Source organism: Trichosurus vulpecula, chromosome 1, assembly GCF_011100635.1.
Source record: "Trichosurus vulpecula isolate mTriVul1 chromosome 1, mTriVul1.pri, whole genome shotgun sequence".
Classification (NCBI taxonomy): domain Eukaryota; kingdom Metazoa; phylum Chordata; class Mammalia; order Diprotodontia; family Phalangeridae; genus Trichosurus; species Trichosurus vulpecula.
In genome coordinates, this window is record NC_050573.1 from 259,725,181 (window position 1) to 259,742,208 (window position 17,028).

At 43.1% G+C, this 17,028-nt stretch overlaps 1 protein-coding gene across 1 annotated transcript; it reads right to left on the minus strand.

Annotated features, from left to right (window-relative positions):
- Positions 1–700: 700 nt before the first annotated feature.
- Positions 701–3,200, minus strand: CEBPD (CCAAT enhancer binding protein delta). The gene has a single exon (XM_036758340.1). The coding sequence runs from the start codon at positions 2,981–2,983 to the stop codon at positions 1,940–1,942; it is 1,044 nt and encodes a 347-aa protein (XP_036614235.1). The 5' UTR covers positions 2,984–3,200; the 3' UTR covers positions 701–1,939.
- Positions 3,201–17,028: the final 13,828 nt, after the last annotated feature.

The window sequence follows — 17,028 nt, forward strand, 5'->3', positions numbered from 1 at the left end:
AAATGTAGATAGTTAACCAGTATGCTATCATAGATCTACTGTATTATAATGGAAGTGTTAGATAAGAAGTTTTATAACCTAACCATACTGTGAAATACGGACCCAGAACAAAGATTAGGTAGATTTAAATACCTGTGGGCAAAATTCTAAGTCTCCCCAACTACAGAGAATCCATTTTACCTAAATCAAAGATAAGAATATGGTTATCTTGTTCCTCTTCTGGCAGTGATTTAAATTGAATGTGAGGCCATCAACAAATTCTTTGCACCCCAGAAGATTTTATGTATATAGCTTGCTTTGCAACAATGTGACCGGAAACCTCACATGACTAATCTTAGACTATTTACCTACTTTACCTCAGGAAAAGTCAATACAACAGCTAGGCCCCAAGTGCCCTTTTCAGGTTTGGATTTGTTAGGTCAAGAGAAGGTAGAATCACTGCCACCACCACTCCTCCCCCTTTTTTACCATCTGCCTTCTTTAAAGAAACTGATTGACTTTTTTCATCCCTTTTAAATTTTGCACAGGCCTTAAAAACTAGACACCAGAACATGCTTTTAGTCACCTGAAGGTGATTACTGCATACTTATACTTTATTTGCAGTTGTTTTGGAAAACTGGAGGCGATGTAAACAAAGATGGGCAGATGAAATCCACCAATAATTAAAAAATTATTTTAGCCAATAACATCCTTCCTACCTGCACTGGAACAGCTCGCTAATTGTGAGGTCACCTAATTCGATTCTCACCTCCCTTCTAAGCCCTTCCCTGCTCCATTTTTTATTAAAATACTAAAACTGTATTTTGTGGCCAGTAACCCTTCCCCCCTCCCCCCCTCCACAGCACACCCAGAAGCTTAAGGGAGAGAGGAGCTTGGTTTATCTAAAAAAGGAGCTAGTCACCCACTCTGAATAAGTTAACTTCTGGAAAAAAAGAAATGTCACAGAATTAAGCTGGTTCATGATTAGATTGCCTCTCTGCAAAATATTTTTGCTGGTATGTTAAAACAAATATTCCGGGGTACATTTGAATGTAAATTTATGGTGACACATAGGCTTATTTTCAGTATATAATTAAAATGAAAAGTTTTCCAATATTTTTAAAGTGTTGACGGGTAGACTTGGAGGGCTTGCAATACCAAGTATACGTTCCCCTTCTTGCTAATAAATAAGCTTATTTCAACGGCCCAGGCAAAGAAGTTTGAGCTGGTGAGCCTTCCTGGTGTTGACTCACTCAATACAAGCCACAGGGCAATGAACTTTTACACCACGGAGTCACGTGGGCTACCTGCATGTTGGTGCAAGCAAGTTTCTCAGTAGTATGTCCCAGCCTCTCCCTACTGCTGCCAAAGGTGTGAGTCCACCTGTGGCCTTTCTCTCTACGAGCCTATTCTTACAAGGTCACTGTGAATACAAGAAGCAGAAATGATTTAAAATGCTTTTTTTTTATTCTTAGAAATACTGTAAAAATTAATATAAAAAGTTGAGCATGCTCAAGGCTTTTCTTCTTATCTACAATACAAAGGTTTTTTTTTTTTTACAAATGTACCATAGCTGCATCAACAGGAGTAAGATGTAGAAAAAACAACAAAACGAAAGCTACCATTACAAAAATAATTTAAGGAAAACATTTTATAGCTTCTCTTGCAGTTTGGTTGTGTGTTAATCCAGAATGTAGCTTCATCCAGCTACCGCGTTCAAAAGAAACAAAACCACCAACAATTTCACGTTTCTTGCCGCATGCCACAGAACAGGCTGTGAAAACACGTAGGGTACTTTCTGCTACAAGGTGATCTTTGGAGTCTCTGAGGTATTGATAGTTTGACTAATTGTCTCTGTCCCTCCGCCCACCCTCTCCTCTTCCCCGCGCCGCCCCCCCCCCACCCCGGCCCCGTTCCCTGTCGCCCTCGACAGCTCCCGACACCCCCACTTGGGTCCCAGTTACCGACAGTCAATGCCCGAGGAGGCAGTGCCGGCCTGGAGAAAGGAAGAACTGGGCAGCTGTTTGAAAAACTGTCTCAGGCTCGATAAGTCCCTGGTCAGCTGCTCGATCTTCTTGTGCAGCTTCTCGTTCTCGGAGGAGAGCTCCACCAGCTTCTGCTGCATCTCCTGGTTGCGCTTCTTGGCCTTGTCCCGGCTCTTGCGCACCGCAATGTTGTTGCGCTCCCGCCGCTGCCGGTACTCGGGGCTGAAGCGGTCCAGAGACTTCTTGCCGCCGCTCACGCCGCTCTTCTCCTTGCCCAGATGCGACGGCTGCGGCGCCGGCGCCGCCGGGGAGCGGCCGCTGGAACAGCTGGAGCTGGAGCTGCAGCCCGACGGCTCCGGGGAGGTGGGCGGGGTGGGCTGGCCGGTCGCCGACAGGTTCATGATGGTCTGCGCGCAGGTGGCGATCTGCGAGGGCAGCAAGGACGACGACATGTCGCTGTCGCTCCAGTCGGGCTCCTGCTTGAGGGCGCCCGGCGAGGACGCGCTGGTGCCCGCGCCCAGCAGGCTGGCCATGGCGCTGGCGAAGTCCTTGTGCGCCGGGGGGTGGGGGTGCGCGGGGTGCCCAGGCATGTACTCGTAGTCCCCGGGGCTGGCGTGGCTGCCAGCGCCGCCGCCCCCGCGGTCGGGCTTGTGATTGCTGTTGAAGAGGTCGGCGAAGAGCTCGTCGTGGCACAGCTCCAGGTTGGGCACCGAGGACATGGAGTCGATGTAGGAGCTGAAGTCGATGGCGCTCTCGTCGTCGTACATGGCCGGGGCGGCCGCGCTCAGCTCCGCCAGGTTAGCACCGCCCCCGCCGCCGCCGCCTCCCGCTCCTCCTCCGCCCCCACCGCCGCCGCCGTGCTCTTCGCAGCCGCTCGGGGGGCCCCGGCCCGGCTTGCAGGAGGCTCCCAGCCCCCCGGGGCCGCCGCCGCCTTTATTGGTCTCGTAGAAGTTGGCCGGCTCCATGGACCAGTTTCTGTAGCATGCCGGGCTGTCGAGGCTGTAGAGCGCGGTGCTCATGGAGTCGGACGGGCACCTGCGGGGAAGGGCCGGGCCCCGGGCAGCGCGCCTGAAGGACGGGAGCCCACACCTGGGGCTGCGGGAGCTGCCGGGCGCGGGACAGCTGGACTGGCTGCTCGCTAGCTCCTTCGCTGGCCCGGGATTCCCTCGCTCACTCCCTCATCCCCCACCGGCTTCCTCAGCTTTTCCCCCCGCTTCCCACGGCCCAGATGCTTGTCAGACTCTCACCAGGTCGGTGCAGCCCAAACCGGTCCCTTTTCTACCCCCAGGGTGGTGACGTGAAGGCCCCGCCCCCGGGTCGGCGCCCCGTGTTATCCGAACCCTGGGAGAGCTGGTGCGGGGGCGGGCGAGCGGGAAGGGGCGGGATCGGCGGGGCCCAGCAGCCCCAGCCCCCTCTGGCTCCGGACTGGGCCGGCCGCCTGCGGGGGTACTCTGGGCTGCCCAGGAAGCGAGCGCCTTCGGGGCCGCGTGCGGGGCTGCGGCCGCCAGCCCACCTCGGAGCGGCAGGGGCCACGTGGGAGCGGGGAGCCGCGGGGCCGAGGCGGCCGGAGCTGCGCGCTCTTCCTCCTGCCGCTGTCCTCCCTTCCTTCCCGCCCTCCCCCACCCCCTGCGGGATACGGCCCGGGCCTGGCTGCTGGGAAGGACCCTCCCTCTGCCAGTTTTTCAACGTGCAGGACTTGGTGTTCTCATCCCCTCCTTCCTGTTTATGGGGCTTTGAACCACCTCATTCCTCAGGTGAAAGGAGGGGAAGCCAAACCACTGGAATGGTCCGAGGGCCCCGGTGCTCCCTCTTCCTGGGGGAGCAAGGTCACTGGGCCATTTAGATAAGGGGGGAGGGGGCAGTGGCCGTTTTTTCCACGTGATACCTTCCTGGAGTCAAGGGACTAGGGGATAAAGTGACAGGCAGCCCCCGGGAATTAGCGCGTGTCCCAAGGGGAGGGAAAAGTGAGAGCGAGTGCGCTGGCACGGACTCATTCGCTGCCTAATGAGGCTTTAAATGCAAGCAAATGTCTCTTCTGTGCATAAGGCTACAAAGACACAGATAACGAAATAGTCTCTCGAGGCAAGAAATTGAGTTTTGTTATTTGTGTTTCTGTGCGTGTAACATTTGACCCGTAAGTCAGCCTCGCACTGCTGATGCTATAACGAAAGGCTTCTTGCAGTGTGGACCGGGCACACACTTCGAGCATGTACCACGGACTCCCCGCTTGTGCCCCCCAGCCTCAGTGAGGACGGGAAGCTGTTCATATTTTTCAAGTCACAGCATTATCGCCGCGGCTGAGCACGTTTCCAGAATCATGCAGACCCTGCTGGAGCCTCAATTCCCTGGCCAGAATGTGTTTAAATTTGTAAACAATCTCTTCACATCCGGTCTCCTGTTTTATGCCGCAGCTGGGGTGCAAAAGCCCGTTGACAAGCCTGCCATCTACATCGGTATCAGAGAAACTTACTCTCCCTCACTTAACTAGGCTTCAGTCTAAATGACACGCTCAGGTCAGAATCAGTATCAACTGAAGAGAGGAAATTGGTCAACTCTAAGAGTCACACCCACTACCAGTTAATTTTCGAGGGAAGGGGGATAGGATACAATGGGGGCTTCTTCGACACATACGCACACTTCTGTCAGCTAGACAACAGCAGCAGCCGCCCATCTTTGTCAGCCAGCAGGGAGAGAAAAGACAGATGTCATGGCAGGGGGAGGGAGGAAGGGAGAGGAGCTTCCTAAGGTTCAGCCAAGATGTTTGTAGATAGCGAGATGAGCAGGGGCCATTCTACCGCTCCAATGCTTTCTCATTGAAGCAGTGGCTCTTTCGAAGTTTTATAAGCTTACTGCAAATAGGCATTTGTGATTTTTTTTTTAAATCTTGAAGGCCCTCCAACATGCCCCATATTTGAACTAAGGCAAAGTTTAGCAGAAATATTTCAGGAAGTTCTGGGCAAGGGGAAACGTGTTTGTGTCACATTGTTTAATTCAGCAGAATATTCTAATCATTTTCCCACTTAGGTGTCCAGACATCTGGAGAGCAGTCTGAAAGTGCATACCCGAAATGTTTCAGAAGGCCTAGGAGATTAGGTCCTTTCAGCCAGACTTGTGCTGTTTCCAAGATGACAGTCACAAACCTTGTTATGTCTCAGGTTATGCATGTAAATCAATGCACCCCAGATGCAAATTCTCTTCAGCACAATGCAAGCTTCTGTTTGCTTTAAACTCTTGACCAAAAGGCAGTTGAATCATGAAAATGAGCTCATCTTGCCACCAGCTACCTCCACTTGGCTGTGTGGTTGTTCCTTATGTGTATCTCCCCATCTCCACAACCATGGGGCCTTGCTTCTGGAAGCGGAGGCCATATAGTTCTGTGTGTCCCAATAACCACAAAAGTACTATTATAACTAATAGGCTCGCAGGCATAAATTAAATAGAAAGGCTTACAAAAATTATGGCTTTAGAAAGTTCTATGTTTCTCAGCTGTTCTTATGCCTACTTGGCAGAAAGAATACCCATTTTCATATGTTGGTGAACATGTTTCTGTGCATGAGGCTACTGAAGAGTGCCACCTTGTGGTTTGGTCTTGCATCAGCCTTATTAAGGCCTTTTTTAATTCCCCACCTCCAATTATTCTAGTGAGACATTCTTTTGAATTGATAGCATCTCTTAGTACAGATTTTGAAAATGTTTGTCATGTTTATCTATTATCCAGTATCTTCATTTTCATAGCTCACTCATTTGGCAGCTTTTATGGAAACCTGTTCCTCCCTGACATTAAGACAGCCCCTCCAACAATTAAAGAAGTTTTAAACACAATTTCTCAGGATAATTTGGTTTTACAATTTATTACATGCCTACTATGTACAAGGTGAGGCACCTAGGTGGCACAGGGGATAGAGTGCTAAGCCTGAAGTCAGGAGGACCTGAGTTCAAATCCAGCCTCAGATACCAGCTATGTGACCCTGGGCAAGTCACTTAACCCTGTTTGCCTCCATTTCCTCATCTGTAAAGTGAGCTGGAGAAGAAAATGGCAAACCACTTCAGCATCTTTGCCAAGAAAACCCCAGATGGGGTCATGAAGAGTCAGACAGTACTAATCGACAAAAAAATTACAAAGCATTATGCTAGACGTCAAAGGGCACAGAAATAAATAAGGGGTCTCTGTCCCCACAGAGCTTACAATTCAGTTGAGTAGATTTGTCATAGGTCAAGGATCTGTGATTTTTTTCATGGGGAATCTCAGCAGATAAATATTAGAGAGCTAAGTGAACTTCAGAAAGGCTACGTGATATGTCCTTAGGCACACAGCCAGTAAGGGATGGAGGCAGGTTTTGAATCTGCGTCTTCCTTCCTCCAAGACCAGCAGTCGATCCACAGCACACCATCCTGCCTTTAGTTGGGCAGATGATACACATAAAAATGTGTATATACATATAATACAATTTAGAATACAAATTAACAAGCAGGGTAGTGTGAAAATCAGAGAAATGAAACATGTTCCCCTACCTCCTGACAGAGGCGATAGAATCGGGGGGCAGATGGAGACATATTTTTTGGACATGACCAATGTGGGGTTTTGCTCTGTTTGATTATGCATATTTATTCAAATGTTTTGTTTTTCCTTTCTTTTGTTAACTGAAAAAAAATTTAAAGGGAAGGAATCAGTGAGGGAGAGATAATGAACTTCTGGTTTGGTGTACCAGGATATGTTTTATGAAAGAGGCTACACCTAAACTAGACCTTGGGACATGTTTACAATTTCAATAAGCAGAAATGGGGGGGAGGACATTCTAGGCATCCAGAATTGGGAGAGCAAAGGCAAAGAGTCATGAATAGGTTGTATATCATATAATTTGTTGCAAGTTTAGTATATATAAATATAAAGTAATGTAAAATCAAGCTGGTGAGGCAATCCGTGATCCCATCAATATGGGAGTTCCCTCCAATGATGTGGATCACAACCTATCTGTGGCAGCTAATCATGTGTGTCTCTTGTCTACATGCTTCCATAAGTTCTCCAAAAGTGCCAGAGGCCTTCTTCTCTTCTTGTTGACATTATGAGGGTACCAGTGGAATACTCTGGCTGTCCATCTATTGTCCCTCACTATCACCACAAGGCCAGCCTACTTTCTTTTCCTTTCATACAGTTCTTTGATTATATCTTTTATTCCTGCTCTTTTTTTGGATTTCCTTACTGGTTAGATGTAGCCTACATGTGCCTCCCTATTTCCCTCTGTGAGATATTCATTTTTTATTCTTCAGATATAATGGTATTCCATGTTTTGATGCTATATAGCAACACTAATTAAATGGACCTTTGCTTTCATGGGAAACTCAGGATCAGTTTAGTAATTTCCTGAAGGAATCCAGCTTGCTCTCCTCCTCCTGTTTAGCCACAACTCATCCTTCTATATTGTCCATCCCAGGTATGTGTCCTCACGTACAGGTTCTCTAGGGTGTCCACCCAAATGCAAGTTGAAATCTGGACAATAGACATTTTCAACCATCCGGTCTTTCCTGTGTGGTTGAACAGGCCAAATTCCTTGGATTACAGGTGTCTTTCAGGATGCTCTGCAGTGTTCTAGGGATTGAAGTAATTAGCATAATGACATCTAAAAATTCCTGGAGAACCTCACAGGCAGGATCCACTGGGATTCCCTGTTGGACATGGAATCTGGGCTGAATCTCCTCCATCATAGTGCTTACACCCTTTGGTGAGTATACCTATTTTATGCCTCACCTAAATGTTTATAGTCAAAGGGTTACTAAACAGTATCATAAATCATATTTGTGTTTATATTATCTCTCTCATTAGAATGTGAGTTCCTTGTTTTTGCCTTTCTTTGTGTCCTCAGCACTTAGCGCAGTGCCTGGCACATAGTGAGCACTTAATGCTCATTGATTTGTTGGCTCCAAGATATCTTCAATGATTTTGAGACACCTTATTGAAAAAGAGCCTGTAAGTCAGTGTTTTGTTCTATGGAATCAAATGGTTTTTTTTCATAGTCAACAAATAATAAGCACAGTGACATTTTATATTCTCTACATCTTTTAGTCAATTGAACAGTGGTAAAGATATGGCTCTTTGTTGAATATTGCTTGGAAAATCCTGCCGTATTCTCTCCTCTATCGTTCTCCTGTATGATCTAGATTCTTGTGTAGATGATTGTTTTAAAGAGTTTTTGTAGACAGGAGAATAGGCATGTGTATCAGTAGTTATTGACTACAGATATCTCAGTTGACTTTTTTCAGAATTAAGATCAGAGATTTTTTTTCCCCATGCCTTTGGTGTCTTCTTTGTCAGATACCTTGTATATCAGTCCCTTGATATGCTGACAGTTGTATTGCCTTCAGTACAGATCTTCTCCATATACATTTAGTGTAACCCAGCTGTTGTTCAAATCTTTTATTAACAGAAATGACCCAACCACCCCCTCCCAGTTTCTGTGGCCTCCAGAGTTTTCTCCAGTGCAGGCCTGCAACCCAACCAAGATTCCCCTCCCCAAAACTTCCTACCCTATCAGTGTCTTCTTCAATACAGGCTAATGCTGCTACCTCCTGAGAGGAGCCCAATACCTCCTCCTGTCTGCTGTGAAGCAAACATTCCAGGGCTTCATTGAACACAATATCACTACTTGCCACGTGGTAGGACCTCAAGGAAGGACTTGAAGTCTCTTCACATCTCTCCTTTAAAAGACCCTTCTCCAACAACTGGCACTCTGCCTACACTCAGTGATAACATTGCTCCCTTCTCTATCCTTTCCAGTACTGGTTGCATTTTTACTGGTATCATCCCACTCATTGGTTGTGATGGTGGAGCTGGAATGTTCCTTGTTCACCATTGCCACTGCCAGCTCCTCTCTCTACCACCATCATCTTTCAGTAGTTAGGAGTTGCTGAATCCTTTCCACTGAAGTTCACAATATCTAAGTATATCATCTGCTTATACCATGGTGGCCATATCTATTGACCTCTCTGACCTTCTTTCTTCAATAAGTTTACTGCTTCGCTTACAGTCATTCTCTCCATCCCAATATTTGCCCTCATATTTGTAGTTGGTCAGTCATTCAGTCCTGTCCAACTCTTTGTGACCCATATGGACAAACTATCCATGGGATTTTCTTGGCAGAGATATTGGAGTGGTTTGCCATTTCCTCCTCCAGTGGATTTCATATTAGAAGAGTTCAACATACATATTCATTTTCCCTCAAAAACTCTTAACTTCTCAGTTCCTCAATCTACTCCATTCCCATTACCTACTCCTCCAGCCCACTTCATGTGTACAGAGATGTTTATACCTTTGGTTTTGCCATCACCCACAAGAGTTCTACGTCCATGTTCTTGAACTCTGAAAATCCTTTAACCATAATCTTTTATCATTCTATTTTTCCTCTGCCTGATGGCCCCTAATACTGTTCTTCATTCTCACTATGAACCCCATTCCCTCCACCTCTCAGTTCTTTCCTGCACTAGCTATGCTTTCTTTCCTTCTCTTTCCTGATCCCTTGGTGAACAAAGTCAACACTACATTATCACTTTTTCTTGAATCCCTTGTCCTTTGGCCAATCGTGCCTTGTCAAACCCAAAACCTAGATTACTTTTACTGTCTGCCTTTTTTGCTCCTATTTGCATACTTCTGGATGGAGCTGGAGGAAATCATGAAACCTTACTGATTGAGTTCCTAATAAATTTATGTTATCAAATCTCAACTGAGCCCACATTTCAGCAAAACATCCATTCTACTTATCACTAATCAATTCCTATCCCACTCTCCACAACAGGTGTTCAAAACTTTCTTATCTTTCCTCAAGACTCCCATGGTATTCCTTACCTTGACCCTCTCTGCTGAAGACCTCATCTCATACTTTACTGAGAAATAGAGACTATTTCCTGTGAGCTCCGTCTTAACCCCTTCTTTTTATTTCAGAATCCCTTGATGTCATTCCCCACCCCCAATTCTTTTTCTAGTCTCTGATGGTGTGGCTTTTTGCAATTGCCAAGGCCAACCCCTTTATAAATACCCGTAATTCAATATCTTCCCATTTTCTATAGCAGACTGTCCCACCTCAGTGACCATCTTCCCTATGTGATGGTTCCTTTCCTGTTACCTACAAGATACTCAAGTCTCCCTCACCATTAAAGAAAACCCCTCCCACCCCCACATGCTATTATCATATATCTCCTCTTTCTTTCTCACCATTTTCTTCTGAGAATCAATTAGGGAAGAGTAGAAGGATTACCTTGCAGCAGTGAGGACCCAGTTGATATTAGATAACATAAATTTATAGTGTATCCAATCAATTTGATTGTATGGTTTCCTTTACCTCTGTTTAGGAGCATGTGAATAACGATGATCAAAGAACAGGGGTAGTGGGAGTGATCTATGCTTAAAATTTGGAAAAGCAGAGTCCACTATATGGCAAAGAGGCAAAGGATTTGAGAGTAGAACAGAGCACAGAGTTGAACCGATTAACTATAGAGTTGATTGGAAATGGAAGAAAGTTGTTAGAGCAGGGGAAATGCCCTGAAAAAATGACCTCTAGGTCATGATGAGGATGAAAAACAGATTTAGAAGGGATAAGGCACAGGGAGAGATGGCACCTCATATTATGGAAAGGAAATAATGTGACTGATGTCAACATCTAAAGTGTTACCATACCTATGTGTCACTGAGATAGAGCAGATATAGGTCTTCAAAAAAAAAGCAGAGTAGGTCTTCATACTTGAAGAGATTGGAAAAAAACTGGACTGTCAGGGTGGTTGAGGGAGCATCAACATCTATGCTGGACTTCCCTGTATAAAGGGAAGAATTGGGGAAAAGTGGAAGGCAGTGAGCCAGATGCTGAACTTTTTGGGAAAGGTGGGAAGATAACTTGGATCCTAGTAGACAATGACCACCATAGTGTTGTTTGGTGATAAATTTTAACAGAGTGAACTTCAAAGGTGGAGAGATTGCCCAGTGCTGTCAGTAAAGGGAGAGTTTGAAAGTGGCAGTGGAGAACAAGGAATATTCTGATTCTTCCTCCATGATTTCTGTGATGGAGAGGATGGCAAAGGATGCGGTGTCATCTGGGGGAAGCTGAGTCTCTGTGAGTGCTAGAAGATGGAAAGAACACAAAAGGAATAGGTACAAAATGGAATGTAGTTTGTAATTTGGTGAAGAGCAGAGCCACGGTGATGAATTTTTGCACCTGGAGCAAGCAACCCCAGTGTAGCCTCAGTTGGTGGTGAGGAAGCTGTAAGATAATCCCACATGCAGGAAAGACATATCCTAGGATACCAGTGGGAGGTCACTGGTGGAGGGCTGTCACTTAACTGCTTTCTGCCTCAGTTTCTTTATCTGCAAAATGAGGGTGATAATAATAACACCAGCCTCACAGGCTTGTTGTGAGGATAAAACGAAGCAAAATTTATAAAGTGCTTTTCAAAGGCTGCTAGGTGGCACAGTGGATAGAGTGCTTGGCCTAAAGTCAGGAAGACTCATCTTCTTGAGTTCAGATCTGGCTCGGACACTTACTGTGTGACCCTGGGCAAGTCACTTAACCTTGTTTGCCTCAGTTTCCTCTTCTGTAAAATAAACTGGAGAAGGAAGTGGCAGACCATTCCAGGGTCTTTGCCAAGAAAACCTCAAATGGGGTCTTGAAGAGTCTAACATGACTGAATGACAATAGCAACAAAGTGCTTTTCAAACCTTAAAGTTCTCTATATGCTAGCTATTGTTTTTATTATTCCCCCAGTTATTAGTTTTAACCTCTCCTCATCATTCTGTATTTCTTTTGTCTATATCTCATATTTACTTATCTATGAACATGTATTCACCCAACGTAGTATCTGGCATGACGCTTAATAAACATTTGTTCATTGATTCGTTGACCTCCCATTTATTCATGAAAAGCAGCATGATACAGCTCAGAGTCAGGAGACCTGGGTTGAAATCCTAATTCAGATACTGGCTGTGTGATCACAGGCAGCTCTCTTAATCTCCAAGTCTTGTTTCTTGTCTATGTAAAGAGAATACTAATACCTTCACAGTCTAGCTCATGGAATTGTTCAGAAGAAAGGACTCACATAAAACCAAATTACTGTTATTGATTCACGATGTCATATAATGCCACATACATATAACTAAATGAATTTTAGCAGACTCCGAAAAAAATATATGAGCCATAGTTAAAGCAAGTATTTGATCTCACTGGCCAATCTTATAGATCTTGTAGAGTTGCTAATATTCTTATTAATGAAAACCAAAATATCAGGCAGCTTTTCTCCCCAGCCTGACATATATTGAGGGTTATTTATTCTGCTTACACCTGCCACTGAGCATATGTCCCGTTCAGATGTGCTCTTTGGACTTGCTAGTCATCTGATATAAATCAATACTTAGCCCATACTCAGGGAGTTGGTCTGAAGAAATGTTTTATTAGAACCATAATTCCTGACCTAGATCACTTTACTCTGTCACCAGTAGACCTTGCCCTGTGTCAGGGGTGCCCCAGGAGGTAGATGACACGTAAGCATCAAAGATCTTTAAAACTTGATCTTGACGTATATTATACTCTGCATGCCTGTCATCTATGGCCTAGTTTTAGTTGCCAAAAGAAACGATTTTTCCCCCAACATTTTACTACTCCTATATCTGATTAGAAGAGTCTTGGGGTCATAGTATATTAGATTTAGAACTAGAAAAGAACCCTCTCATTTTATAGATTTGACTCAGGCAAAGCTGGAATTGGAACCAAAATCTGCTAGAATACAAATTGAAGGCTCTTTCTATTGTACTATCCTGACCATTTTCTCTACTGGGACAAAATGTTCTCTGGTAGGTGCTGAAAAGAGTGCCTCAGACCTAAGCAAGGAAGATAAGTACAGTATCTCTGAAGAGCTAGCATTGATCTATTTTGTTTGTTAAACATGAAATGTCTTACTGGACTTTGTGGTGAACTGCAGAGAATGCTCTGACTAAATTTTAAGCTGGACAGCCAGCTAAGAAGGGTCACATCCATTCTGCTGTCAATTGCAGCCATCTTGTCATGTTCCCTGCCTGTGTCTCCCTACCTGGATAAAGATGACCTCTAGACCATATTTCCAGAAATCATGCCCCCTACACTCATTCATGAGTGAGTTCAAACATACCTAGCTTACTGTATTGACTCAGCACCAGACCAGAGCATGCTTCACATCCCATTCAGCTTCCTTGCTATTTATATCAACACTCTTTTTTTTTTCCACCTCCCGCTTTGCACATATTAATCAAATCCATATTAACCAGTACTTCTGGAAAGGTCACATTGATTGGCCACCATATTCACCATCCTGTAGCTTTTCAAACTAAAACTCCCTTCCCAGGCTACCATTTACCTAAATATATTGTTACCATAAGTTCCTTGAGAAGAGGGTCTATTACACTTTTATATTTGTCATCACAGTGCTTAATAAATGCTTTTTCATTTGTTGAATGATGCATCAGTATGAATAATTATAGTATTTAGAACAGGAAGAGATTTAAGTCCTACTTGTGGTGTGCTAATAAATGTTTAATAACCACTTCTCCTGGGGGAAAACTTACATATGATGCACTTTTTTTGGGGGGGTGGGTAGGAAATTCAGGGTTAAGTGACTTGCCCAGGGTTACACAGCTAGTAAGTGTCTGAGTACAGATTTGAACTCAGGTCTCCCTGATTCCAGGGCCAGTGCTCTATTCATTGCACCACCTAGCTGCCCCACAGATGTTACACTTTTAAGTTTAGTTTGCATTTTTTACATTTTTTTCTATCACTTTCACAAGTCTAGATAATCAACAAAACAATAAATCAAGCCTAGTTTTGTAGAGTTTGCTGATATTCAAGATGTAAAGGCTCACATTGAAAATTTAACTATTGGCTTTCAGGCAAGAGAATATACTTACAGGTTGGTTCTAGCACACCCCTTGATCCCACCCAGCGTTCTTGTTGATTGTGGCTACTTACAGACAGGCTAGAAAACAGCCCCAGAAGGGTTAAGTGACTTGACCAGGGCCACACAAGTAGTTAGTAACCGAGTCAGGATTTGAATCCAGGACCTCTGCCTCAAACCCAGCAGCCTTTGCATTGTACCCAGCCATAGAGTTGATATTCTGAACAGCTGCTTTGAATTCATGATCCAAATCCTCTTTCCTGTAACATAAACTTATTGGTTTGCTAAGTCTTCTTTAATTTATGACTATTTCTTTTTAAAAATCATTTTAATTATCCTATTTCCCATCATTGCCTTTGATTTTTTTCATAATTAAGACAGATACACTCAGGTCCTTTTAAACTCTTCTGCTTTCTATTATTTTTAGTGCTCTTCTAAGTGTTTGAAAATTTTTAATAAAAATTCTTTTCCCATTAATTTAGTCTCTTTTTATTTGGTTAACAGTTTTTTCCTGTGTTTTAAATAACAATTTAAAAATCAAAATAATTTTGTGGTTTGCTGCTTTGTGAAGAAGTCTCTAGTGAATATTGTTATTTTGCAGTTATAAAGTTATTATTAAGATAATCCTGTAAATCAATTAATGATAAAATCCTGGTAAAAGAATGTTGAATAGACTATCTGTAAAATGAGAAAACTTGAGCAAAAGTCCATCCTGACTGGCTAAGATTCTAAGTATAATCCTCCTGGGGCAGAGTTGAGCTTTTTTGTTGGGTTTTGTTTTGATCTGTATGGAAGTAGTTCTTGAGACTTTTACTTAGAATTCAAAGTGGAAGGACCTTAAAAGATCAACTTACCTTGAAAAAAGTGGGCCAGGAATGGTAGTGTTAATAAGCATTCCTATACCTCTATTTGGTCTGGCCCAGGGGAACTTTTCCAGTATTCTCTGTCAAGAGGGTTTAATTTGGGACATTTTTGGCCTTATGCTAAAGGTTACAGATTTATATCTAGTCTAGAGGTCCAGAAAGTAATCCTATCACACACTTGCATTTGTAATTTTAAGCAACATTCGTACTCAGGAATAGGAGAGAGACATTCCAGGAAGTTGATCAGGACCCAAGTGTATCAACTCTGGGCTATATAGGCCTTGACAAACAGGAGGTGTTCAATGTTGGGAAAACAACTTAGAGAAGACTATTAGACCTTCCCTTAGCCCTGGGGAAGGGCTGAATCTTATGTTGAGAATATGAACACTTCATTACATGGCCATACTTACTATCTTTATGGCAGTCCTATGTAGGAATTTTCCAGGAGAGTGAGAGCTCAGAAGATGTGGCAAGTGTCAAGCACATGGCCAGCACTATCTCTTACAAATCTTTAATAGGAATGAAGCTCAGAGTCTCAGTTTTATTTGGCACCTTGTGAATGGATTATTGAGGTGCTCTACTATTTTTGAAAGATCAATGAGAATTCTAGTGAACATTGCTAACTCTAGTTGTGTGTGTGTGTGTCTTCGGATCTGTCGTTTAATCTTTGGTAGGAAATCCTTGGTGAGGAAAATCCTTCACCTGATACAGATTTCACTTCAGTTTATAGTCAGAGAATTGCCTGGGTCATTGCGAGGTTAAATGATTTATGCACAGCCAGTACATCTCAGAGGTGAGACTTGAATTCAAATCCTCTCTACTCCAAGGCTGATTTTCTACCTATCCCTCCATAGTCTCCTTTGACTCTACTTTTAAGAAAACTTTCTAGACTATCATACAAAATAATCATTTCTACTCAAATTTTGTCATTTTTTGTGTAAAACTGGCAACATTTAATTTAGAAGGGAATACCTCATTTTGTTTTTTTTATTAAAATTTGTTTCAATCAACTAAAATCTACCCTATCACCCTTCTCCTTACCCCTTCCTAATTGAGAAAGAAAAACAAAATCCCTTTTACAAAAATATATAGTCAAACAAATTATCTCATAGGCCATGTCCAAGAAAATGTGTTTCATTCTGCACTTTGAGTCTATACCTCTTTACCAGGAAATTGGTAACATGTTTTATCATGAATCTCTGCACCTTGGGTTGGTCTTGCATTGATCAGAGTTCCTGTCTTTAAAGTTGTTTATCTTTACAAAATCATGGTTATTATGTAAATTTTTCTTCTGGTTCTGCTTACTTCACTTCCTATCAGTTCATATAAATCTTCCCAAGTTTCTCTGAAGCCCAATTTCATCATTTCTTACAGCATAATAGTTTTGCATCACACTCTTATATCATCATTTATTCAGCCATTCCCCAATTAATAGGCATTTCCTCAATTTCTAGTTCTTTAACATTGTAAAAATAACTGCTTTAAATATTTTTGTTATAAGGATTTTTGCTATAAGCATCCTTAGTTTGAGTTTGTTTCACTTAGGACATTGCTCCCTTATTCTACCTTCCCTTTTATTCCTCTCACCCTTCTCTCCTTTCCTTCCTGATTCCTTGTTGAATGAAATGTAATTCAATACCTAATGAGTATGCTTTCTTCCCTCCTTTGACCAGTTCAGATTAGAGTAAGGTGCCAATATTGCCCACTCCCCTCACCCCTTTCTCCTTCTACTTACACACTCTGATTATACGAGATAATCTCCCCATCTTTCTTCTCCCTTTTGCTCTTCTATTCTTCTTTTAAAATCAATGAAAAAACTGCTGGGAAAATTGGACAGCAATATGGAAGGAAGTAGACTTAGACCAACATCTCACACCTTATAAAAAGATATGCCCCAAATACATGACCTAGATATAAAAGGCTACACCATAAACAAATTAGAGAAACATGGGAAAAAAAATATCTATCACATCTACGGATAGGAGAAAAGTTCATGACCAAATAATGAGTAGAGAATATTACAAATGGTAAAATGAGTAATTTTGATTATGTAAAATAAAAAGGTTTTGCACAAACAATTCTAATAAAACTAAGATTAAAAGAGAAACAACTGGAGAAAATCTTTGAAGAAAGTTTCTCCGATAAAAGGTTAATTTTCAAGACAGTAAAAGGAAATGATTCAAATTTATAAGAAAAAAAGCCATTCCCCAATTGACAGATGGTCCAAGGATATAAACAGACAGTTCTCAAGATAAGAAATCCAGGCAATCTATGGCCACATTAAAAAAATACTCCAAATCACT